Below are 11,508 nucleotides of genomic sequence, written 5' to 3'. Positions count from 1 at the left end.
AAGTGAGCTGTTTGTTGAAGCCTTCTTCACTTTCCATTGTTCTTTCAAACAGTCATCTTTGTGTTCTGGACCTGACAGGAGACTTCCTGTTGTGGCTGGAGTATTTCTATTTATTTATAGTTTCCTTTAATAAAATAAAGTTCATAGCAACCTTTAGGTTGCCCATTGGCTTGCAGCCTATTTGCAGTGTAGTCAGATCCAGGATGAGTAAATATCAACACAAAGACGTTTGTAGTAATGCTTTTTGAAATTTTTGACTCCTTGACTCTCCCTCTAGGGCTCTTTTCATTACAGGATACAGCCTTCCTTAACCATAGACTCCTGTCCCTTAGCAACAGCACCTGGGAAAGAAATTCCGCACTGTGTATCATGGGGCATTTTATTGTAACAATGACCACATTAATAGCATTTCTAGACAGCTATCATTACTGTTGACCTCTTACAATAAAAAAATTAGAGATCATTGGACACCTAATGCTTATTTCAATTATGGAAACAATAAAACAACCTCAAAAGTGATAGTTCAAGAGCATGTGAGGAATCCTGCTTCACTTCTGTGTTGAGTGTTTTATGACCCCTCTTACAAATTGCCTATTATAAAAGCACACAAAGATTCATTCTGGTCCTTTCTTATCTCCTCTCTGGATTTATACACCTAGAATTCAGACTTCCATTTCTACATCCAGACTGGTAGCGTTCCTGATTCCCCTCAATTACCTTCCACTTTGGGAGAAAATCAGTTGGACAAACTGTTTAGACAGACACTTAGGCACACATTTGCATCTACTGAATGATAACCTAAAAAGTAATATTTAAAAGACAGTTTCTAGGCTGGATCAAAAGGCTCAAACCATATGTCTGACTTTTTTTTTTTTTTACATTTAGTGAGAATTGTCTGTTTTTCTTATTATAGTATTGTCAATAATGGCACGATGATAAATAACATCTCTGACATTGTTAAAGAAATAGCTTTTGAAAAAGCGATAGGAAATGGAAATATATGGCCTGGAATAGTGCTTGAGTTAAGTTATCCATGACACACTTAAAAATAGAAAGGATAAAAAAACTAATGGGAATGTTCTAACATGGTTTAATTAACTTTATACACATTAAAGGTGGTGTGCAAAATGGTTGTTTCTTGGGGATGCAGGTAAGATACAGGTTTCTTTTGTTTGTTTTTTATTGACAGGTCACCTCTTTAGTCCATTATGGCTTGGAACTTACTGATGCTCTGGACTTGGTCTCCTGAGTTCTAAAATAGCAGGTGTGCATCTCTATGCTTTGCTCATTTCATTATACCATATCATTTCTTAATATTGTTGGCACAATTTTCTTAGCTTTAAAAGAATATATCATATAACATAGTGTTATGGTTAATCCTCATTGTTGACTAGAGCTGGGCCAATTGTGTTTGTGACGGTGCTTCCAGAGAGATTTAACGGTGGAAGAAAGACACACTCTGGATGCTTTCTTTGTCATCCACGGGCTGGCATCCTGGACTGAATGAAAAGAGAAAAGGAGAATGCAAGCCTGCTACCAGCATTCATCTTTCTGCTTCTTGACTATAGGCTAATAGTGAAGACTAGCTTCACACTCCCACCATGCCTCACACTTCCTAGTCATGACGACAGACTGTGTCCTCAACCAGGAACCAAAACAAAAAAATAAGTAAGCATATGTATTAATCAGCTAGCATGGTTTATAAATTACAGAAAATTGCATTAGTGTGACATTCCATTCATTCTATCATTCTGTGTAAATGTACTGCTCTAAGTGACTTAACATATCCAAGTCGTCATCTGTAGATAAGGAATGAGGTCTGTGCTCTTTCTCAATTGGCAAATAACTCACAAAGTGGTGTTGCTTCTGTTTCTGTTCCCCTGCCTCACGGGACCCAGTATTGGTTTATTTTTGGCTCTTCCTAAAAGCTAAATGCTTAAAGAGATCTCTTCATTGTGGTTACTTGAAAAAGCATGTCCTAGCTTACATATAAATAATAAACATTATTTGAGTACTGGCACCATCACTAAAGGTCCTGCTTGCATAAGAGAACTGTTATAGAGTGACCCAAGGACGTGCACAAACAAGATATTTCAAAGGTGAACTTTGTTGGTTTTTTGTATATTAATTATGCCTAGACATTGGCTCAGAGAGTCATAGTACCTGGGTGAGAGTCCAGCACAACAGCAGATGAATCAAGCAAGTAGCTCTTTGGAAATCCATTCATTGTGACTGAAGGCAAGCAGTGCAATGGCATTTAAGACCATTCATTTCAGAGACCTTTGGAAATATAGGACTTTGGCCCTTGGTAGCTTCTCTTCACTTTTGTTTGACACAGCCTTCTTGCTTGCATGAAATGTGAAATTTGGCTTCCGTTGTCATAATGTTATCAAAAAACTACCATGTGTTGCCAGCTGTCTTTTGAATACATAATAGTGAAAGAGAAAATACTAATATACAATTGTTATCAAGAAAAGAGAGGTCTATAAACATTTGTGTATAAAAGGAAAACTCCTAATATGCAATGTTATTGAAGAGCATTAGTATCAGTTTTGATCTTGTACTCTGTCAACATGAGGACTTATTTAGCAAGGTTGTTGTACATCTTTAAGATTTTTGAGGAACTAAATTAAATATCAAAGTAAATGCATACTGGGATTCCTTACAGGGCAGATTAGGCTTGTTAGTGCTTGAAATGATAAAAAAGACAATCTTCATTTCTGTAAGTTTAGAGTGTAAGTGATAGATTTGATGGTAGGTCATAAGAGATGGGAGCAGCAGGGCTGGTGACCAAAAACATTGATACAAAACTTGTAAAAAAAATAAAGGTTTAATGTAATACATACAATACACAGAACTAATGCATCATGGATTCTAAAGGATGACTATCATTAACTCATTTTAGGGGAAGCTTCAGGGAGGGAAACAGAATTTGCAAAGTATACTAAAGTTGAGTCTGAAGGTCCAGGGAAGCATTTGACTTTGTATCTCTGGCAACTTGTCTTTATTGGTGAATGGTATGAATAGGGAAACAGAAGTAGTACAGAAGAGTTTGCCCAATGGCTTACCATTTAATTTTTTTCAATTACATGGTACACAAAGCATTAAATAATTCAGAAAATATAATAAAATTTTAATAATTAACTGTCAAATTCAGTAGACTATTGAAAATTATTAAAATCATGTTCTCCAATTATAAATGCTAAAGAATGTGGTAAAATAAGTGAATCTTAGCCTATCCTATGCAGGCTTTCAATGGTTAGCAGAGCCACACTGAGACAATCACAGAACATTTCAGCAAGGGAACATGGTGATCTACCATGTATCCCTGTGATGTATTGTCTTTGATTGAGTAAGCATGCACTAACTTTTAGGCTGCAACACCCTGACTGTGTACATTAGAAACATAGTTCTTCTTCCCTGAGTTTAGGATTCTGAAACAGAGGTGAGAGTGTTTGAAATGAAGATAAGTAGACATAGATTCTACCATGTATCTCTGTGTTGTATTATCTTTTGAGTTAACACACACTAGCTTTTTTGCTGGAAAATCCTGAAAGTGTACATTTTAGACATGGTTCTTTCTCTTATAGAGTGTATCATTCTGAGTGGGGGCTAGGGTGTTTGAAAATAAAGATAAGTATACACAGATGCCAGCTCAGTGTAGTCTGTACTTGGTAGATATCAAAAAGCCTTGTGAGCAGAGAGAAATGGGGTAAATGTTCTAAAGATGAGCTGTTTACATTTGAATACATGGGGATCAGCTAGGTATTCTGGGGTAAACTACCCTAGGAAGAGCAAGAAGCAAGTGAGCATGTGTCTGCAAGCATAAGACAGGGAGGAAAGAGAAAAGAACATAACTGGCTATTCCTAGGAAGTGATGTTGGGGATTGTGGATAAAACTGAGACTGCAAAAATAAAGGGTGATGAGAAAGTACATCCTTCTAAGATTTCATTCTAAGGACTTCACAGAAACAGGAAGCCTGACAAAGGATTGGGCTCTGGTGTGTATAATAATAGGACCAGCTTTGTGTTTGTAGTTTTCTGCTACAGCCAAGGGTGGGGTGCTCCTGTGGACACTGCTGCTCAGGGGCTAAAGAGAAGGAAAGCTTGAGCCCAAGAGTTCAAGGCTAGTTTGCAATAGAGGAAGATTGTCTTCTTTTTAAAAATTCTATATTAATTCCACATAATGGGCTTTCTTAGGGCATTTTCATGCCATACACACACACACACACACACACACACACACACACACACACACACACACACACATATATTTATCATTTTATCATGCAATATATTTTGATCATTTTCACACACCTCTGTCAGAACACAGTTCAAGAATGGAGTCGTGGTGAGGGGAATTCTGACTACTTGTGAGAAAACTCTAAGAAAAACAAGAATCTTGTGACCTCAGTTTATTTCAAAAACAGAATTGTTCTTGGAATGTGCTTTTGTGCCACTCCCGGGTGGAGTAGATAGGAGTTTGCTTTAGATTATTCATTACAAATTGCTATTGTTATTTGCTTATATGTCCGTATGGAGAAACATGCTTTTGCCATGTGTGGCTTGCCTGCCACGTGTAGCTTGCCTTTGTGATTGTACACTTAACTCATGTGACACTTCTTAATCCTCAGAGTATACATTGTCTGATGCTCTGAATAAAGTTGCCTATTGCATGAGACTTTAGTCTGATTCATTTTTAGGCTCCATTTTCCCAGCTTCACAATGCAAACTAGAGCGGTAAACACACACACACACACACACACACACACACACACACACACACACACCCATTATTCTCTCTTCTCTTATTTTCAATCCCAATGATCATCTCCTTCCTCCCTACAAACCAGAGACCACATTTCTTAGGAGTTCTTTACAGTTGGGCTTGGGAAACACTGCAAAGGAATAATATGGGAAGTCGGAAGACCAGCTAGGAGGTGATGTGGATGTTGTCGATCTTATCTACATCAGCACAATGCTTGGAATTGAACTTGGTAGAACCCCAGAGATGGAAATGGGTGGATACTGGGTAAAATATGAAGATGAATGAATAGGATTTGGCAATGGATGAAGTTTGGAATGGAGGAGAAGAAGGTGTCTCCTCCCATCAACTGTCTCAGCCACTGGGAAGGTGTGTTAGCCAAGTCTTTCCCCAGTGCTGATAGGCTGATTTTAGTCAGTCAGCTTGTGGGCTGGTGGCTTTGAGTGGGAGTGGCAGGGCAAGGCTTTGTTTTCATTCCTTCTTGAGGTAATCCCTAACCATTTTCATTAGATCAGAAAAGGAACTGCTCCCACACCACTGCACCGAATACAAAAATGTAGCAAAGGACTAATCTGCCATTGTCGGTGAGGAGTTGGAAGACTCCTCGCTTCTGACTGAAATGGGGAACCGCAATACTGTCAACACACTGGTAATGCTTCCTAGTTTTAGGAATAAGGAAAATAACTTCAGGAAGCCACAAAATCCTATCACAAGGAAGCCTTATGATATAGAGACTTAGGACATAATTTAGGCCCAAACCTAACCAACCCAAGCAAATAAACAAAAACACCCAACTGTAGAGGCTTGAGCCATGTTGTCTGGCAAAGTGTTTCACAAACAAGTGGAAGCTAGCACATAACATACCAAGACTCATAAAATTGTTTTACATTGGTGTCAATGCTCTGAAATAAAATGCTTATTCTTACAAATCGTCTGAAATAAAATATGGTATGGTTTCCATTCTTGGTGAACATGTCTTCCAAATTCTTTTAAGTGATTTATGAACATTTAACTAGAGCATAATTATCTTGACTAGTATTGTGAAATGGGTGATTTATAATCCCAGTGTTTAACAAAGTGCTCCATTATTAGCTCTTCCAAATATTTAGCCTTCTTGTTATAACATTTCACAATATCATTTCAGACTATGAAGGATCAACTAATAGTTTCAATTTCATCATTCATAAATAATACTGAGCAGAAATATGACTTTGTACTTTGCCAGCTAGAATTTAAAACATATTTGTAGAACATTTTATAGCAATTATACTTTTTCTAAAAGATATGTAAATGAAGTTATTAAAAATTAGAAAACCTAAATTTGCTATCCTGCAGACTTTTATAAGTTTGATTCTGTTATCATCTAAGTATGAAAATTATGTTCAGCGATAGTCAATCAAACGAGGGGCTTCTTTTCTACTCACTATCATGGAAAACATCAACTTTTAGTTTGCTTATATATTTTTTTTTTAAAAATTTATTTTACATGTATAGGTGTTTTGCATGCATGTGTGACTCATAGTACCTTCGAAGCTGGAAGATGACACTGGGTTCCCTGGAACTGGAGTTCTAGATTGCTGTTAGTCATGACGTGGGTGATGGGAATCAAACCTAGGTCCTCTGAAGAGCAGCATGTGCTCTTAACTGGTGAGCCCTCTCTTCAGCCCCAATTTTCTTATATCTTTATGGCTTTCAATGAATTGAGAACCAAGTATTTTTCCTGGTGAGCCACGGACCAGATCTGTTCTTCTTCTGTACAGGCAAATCCAAATTCCATGTAAAATCTTAAATGATCTAAGCAGTTACAGCTAAACATGTGTCATGTTACCCCTGAGCACAATCAATGCTTATCACTCATGACACCAATGTTAGCATCATGTAACATGGATACTGAAGGTGTCACTGGGAGAGCACTTCAGTGGGCACTCTCAGCCAAGCTTGAAACAACTGAAAATTGAGAAACTCTTAGCAGTGCAATAGAAGATACAAAGAAAATGCAAATGATGCATTTGCATTTTGAATTGAAAAATATTCAGTTGTAGGATTGGTGAATCTGAGACCAGATCACTAAATTATACCATCTGAATAACACAGGGGGAAAAAAAGCTAATAAATTGTTAGTTCTACAACAAACCATCTACCAGTGGGCCACTGGCAATTAGGCTGAGGAAGTATTTGAAGAAATAATGGAGTAAATTTTCCTAAATGTGGGGGGAAAAAAACTATCCTGAAACTTCCAAATTTAAGAACTCAGAAAAGTCCCATCTAGAATGAACGGAGGATCCCCAGGTCCAGATACACTCTAACCTACCCTCTAAGAAACAAAACAAAAATTTGAAAGCAGTGAGACAGAAATAAAAAATATTGGCAAGGACCTTAGATTTTTTTATTCATTGTTTCTGCTTTTTAACTGAACTCAGCCCATCTAACTACAGCATTTGACATAAAACTCTGTGCCAGGCATGCAAGGGACACCTGTCAATTCTACTCCCTAACTGCAGTGTACCAGGTATGCTCTCTCCAAGCAATGGAATGATTGGCACAATTGGAAAGAATCCTAACTCGAGAACAAATGAACAAACATAACAGAAAATTGTAATTGTTGATTCCTAGATGGGCTTTATCTCTGCAAATTTTGTGAAACTAGTCTGAAATGTTAGCGTGTACAGGTATTATTTAGGAAAAAAAATCAAGAGAATTTATCAGAATCTCAAAGGAACTGATGATTAAGATCCGTCATGAGGCTTTCTTCGTTATTTTGTGTGTGGTATGTATGCATGTGCATATATGGAAGGCAGAGCACCGGGTTTTCCTCAGTTGCTGTTATGTTTGGAGGCTGGGCCTCTCATTGAACCTAGAACTCGGGGCTACCCAGCAAGCCCTAGGGATCTGCCCCTCTCTGTATCCCTAGGGTGGGAATATTCAGCATGTGCACCAGGTTTTCATGTGGGTAGTAGGACTTCATGCTTGAACAGCAATCACTGTTATCAAGGAAGCCATCTCCCCAGCCCAGGTTTCTATTTTCAGGCAATGAAGGTTTTTTTTTTTTAGTACATTAAATAATAATTATTTAGTGATAAGTCAGGGGTTGGGAGTATGCCCATATAATGGAACATGTATGGAGATAAATGTTGTCACTTGTGGGAACTGGTTCTCTCCTTCCACTATGTGGATACTGAGGATCGAGCTTGAGTCATCAGTAAATGCAAGCACCTTTATCCAGTCATCTCCATGGCCCAGCGAATCTATTTTTAGAAAGTCGTCCCCCCCCCCCCCAACACACACACACTTCTGCTTTTAAGGATAAAATAGGAAATGGCAGTTTACAAAAACATTCTTTGGAGTACTTTTGGAAACACACTGTCAGTAAAGACTATTTTCTTGTAGTCTCATTTTGAATATTCCAAAAATAGTACCTGGAGGTAACTAAACAACTGTGATTTAAAATATGCTTTACATTAGATTTGTCCCATCCTAGTGGAAAAGCTGAGAGAGACACGCAGGGGCAAGAAAGCAGCCTTTCTCTGAATCAGCTGCAGTGAGCCAGTGTACAAAGATGACAACTCTCTTGCCACTGGTCTTGTTTCCTAAGCATGCTCAAACAAGTTCTAGTAACTGCCAATTGACCCCAATAAAGACTGTTGGCGTCTTCTCTGGTGAAAGATAAAATACCTCCCAAACCAGTAAACCTATCTGGTTCCATGTCTCTGTAATGTAAGCACTCCTTTGACTGTCCATCAAAACACTCGGGCATGCCACAGCTCTTCACTTGGGGAAAGGCTCTACATACTGGATTTTATTGGCCACAGCCTGCTTCCTGACAGAAGTCAAGGCGCCTAAGGCTATCTGGAGAGCTAGAGATTGGACAACACATTTTTGGGGACAACTTGATTATCCACTTTCATTGAAAACATGGTCTAATTTACCAAGACTATTTCATTCCAGTCGAATCTTCTGACTTAAAGGCCTGAAGACCCTTGCCAAGCATGAGTTCCAGGTCCCACTTTCCTCACTGCTATACACTACAGAGAGACCTAGGAACTGAAATTCTGGTGGAACATAAGGATCCGAAGTGATTCTTGAGTTCTAACAGGCTTGAGTAGTTTTCCTTGAACTTAAAGTAACATTCAAAATACAGATTTTGCCCAAAAGTTTGTCCAGGGCCCAACAATGTGCATTCAGAACCTCTGTATGTAATCTGTTCGTTTGGGGACTCTTTAAATTACTATGGCAAAGAAGGTGTGCCCATTTATTTAGCTGGTGTACAAATCAATGCAGCCAATACATTTCTTTCTGTACTTGTAGATTTTCTACCAGAGGCCTCTCCTATCCCAAAGATGCTCATTTCTCATCCACTGTGATCTGTTAAGGTAAGGTAACCAGGCTCTCTCTATTCATTTAAAAACAACTAGTCCACACATAGATACAAACAGACCAAAATAACCAGATTCACTTATGGCATAATGGATATGTATTTGATAGAGTACTCCTCACAAAGGAGATGTTACTCAATTAATATAAAGTTATTATTTTTTTAACAAATCTTCTCTCCATTTTAGAATTAGACATGTTGAGTACATTTTAGTTAACCTTTTTCTCAGACATAAAAGTTTCCATTTTTGGCTATTTAATATCTAAGTATAATATCAACTAGGGAGATAGAACAACAACAAAAAATACGGAGAAAAAGATTCCCCCAGAATTCAAGAGGCAGTGATTAATACAGCAACAATGTTGATTTACTAGATTCTGAACAAATACTTTTTTCCTCCAATGTCATGTGCTTTAACAATCTAGAAAGCATGAAATAATGCTTATGCAAATTTAAGCCTTCCTTGACCCCCTTCTAAGCAGCAAATACAAACCACAGGCCGTTTTCTTAGTGCACTCTTTGTTGGAAAGTCCTCATCCCACCCACCCCACATACTCCCATCTTAGGAAAAACCACCAAGTAAACGTGAAATCATCCTCTTAACTGTAACCCTCTGGCTGGGAACAGCAATAGCACAATGGTTTTCCGTCTGGTCAGGGGGAAGTCTAATTCAGAAGAGTCCTTCAAAGTCACATCTGTCCATTTCGCTTTCTTGCGTATATCCCCAAGCAAGCACAAATGCCAGTAATGCTGAGAACCACTCCTAGCAAGAGTGCAATCGCATCTCCTGCTGCTACAGCTTCAACAACAGGCAGGCTCAGGAGCAGTGAAGTGAGGACTAGGATCAACTGTGCTGACACTGAATTCATGGTGTTGGGGTCTTGAGGGCTGAACTTCCCTAGAAATTAAACACGGAAACAAAAGAAACCGTCACAAAGTCCTACTGTTTTGAATGACTGTATAAATATACAGCAATCTTTTAAGCTGGAGTTTGTGAATCACTTCAGAGTTAGTCATTTTATACAAGATAAAACTAAGGAAGTTGTACTTAACGGCAGTCATTTTAGGTTTATCTCATGACAACACCCTAGTTCCGAAATTCCAGTAATTCCAACTGGATATGCATCGACCAAACGGAAACTGGATGGCTGTACATCATTAAGAAAAGGGAGAGAAAAAACACACATGGCACTTGTAAATGTAAAATACCCTAACCAGAAAGAAAAAAAAAATCACATTTTTAGTATGTCTCCTATTTAAACAAATTTGATAAAAGTTAAACGACACAACATGTAACTCTGTGAAGTTTCAAGGAATAATAAGACTTACCCAAACAAGAGTGTATGTAAAATTCTGTCCAATGTGGAACAGTCCCTCTTTGGAGCTCTGGTTGCTGAGGTTAAGAGGTCACCCGTGAAACCCTATTAGGGCGGGGAATAAAATTTAAACATTATTTTAGAGAGGAAGCTAAAATCAAAGAGGAACGGGCGCGAGGACAGAAACGGATAAAGAGTACAGAAAACACTCCCAACAGTTCGTTCAAAAAGACTACTAAATTTAAAGTTAGTTCTCACACAGAGAAAGCTAACCGAAACCGAGCCGAGAAGCAAATTCGTCCCAGGATTTGACATAAAGACATAAAGAATTGTTCATTGCCCTGGGAAGGTTCAAATTTGCAGCGTTTTAAACTCCACTCGGGTAATCAGACAGGGAATCCCCGGGAGCGGAGTTTGCACCCTACCTGACCGGAAAGCAGCCATTACAGGAATGGCGAGCAGGGCGGCGTCGCTAGACTACATTTCCCACAATCCCCGCTGCCGCCTCCTCCCGGCATGCACGGCTCTCTGATCTCTGGCTGAGGTACAGACACTCCAGCTCCCGGGGAGGAAAAGCTTTGCGTTGTGCTGCTTTCCCACATCGCCGTTCTGTTTTACTGTTAATGAGAGGTTGGGTGCTGGTCCAAGATAAGGTTTAGTGAATTCGTGATAAGACTAATGAAACAGAAGCACGAGTTTTCTGCCCTTTACAGGATTCTTAGATGCATAGATATGTCTTTTTGGTACTCTGAAATAAAGAGGTAACTGTGGGAGAGGTAGCTGAGTAGAGCCATCTGTTTGGGATGCTTTCAAACCAGGGACCTTCCAACATTTCTGCAGCAGAAAAATCCCTATCCTCAAATTCCAAATGTGCCTAACGACATTTGCTAATTTTTTTTAAACCAATGGGGAAAATGAGCACATTTAATCAGAAACTTTGGAAAATATTGAATCATTTGTGGTGCAAAACAAGTTTAGCAAATATGGTTTCAGCCCTATAACAAGATCTTTTTCATGCCTCTCAGAATGCTCACTCTCAAAAGCCCCCCAATATT

At 38.7% G+C, this 11,508-nt stretch overlaps 1 protein-coding gene across 1 annotated transcript; it reads right to left on the bottom strand.

Annotated features, from left to right (window-relative positions):
• Positions 1-9,213: 9,213 nt before the first annotated feature.
• Smim30 (small integral membrane protein 30) lies at positions 9,214-10,931 on the bottom strand. The gene is made up of 3 exons (XM_036181275.1): positions 10,879-10,931; positions 10,467-10,558; positions 9,214-10,035 (listed from the first exon to the last, which is right to left on the bottom strand). The coding sequence occupies exon 3, from the start codon at positions 10,004-10,006 to the stop codon at positions 9,827-9,829; it is 180 nt and encodes a 59-aa protein (XP_036037168.1). The 5' UTR covers positions 10,007-10,035; positions 10,467-10,558; positions 10,879-10,931; the 3' UTR covers positions 9,214-9,826.
• Positions 10,932-11,508: the final 577 nt, after the last annotated feature.

The sequence above is a fragment of the Onychomys torridus genome, chromosome 3 (genome assembly GCF_903995425.1).
Source record: "Onychomys torridus chromosome 3, mOncTor1.1, whole genome shotgun sequence".
NCBI lineage: Eukaryota > Metazoa > Chordata > Mammalia > Rodentia > Cricetidae > Onychomys > Onychomys torridus.
This window is presented reverse-complemented; position numbering and strand designations above follow the sequence as displayed.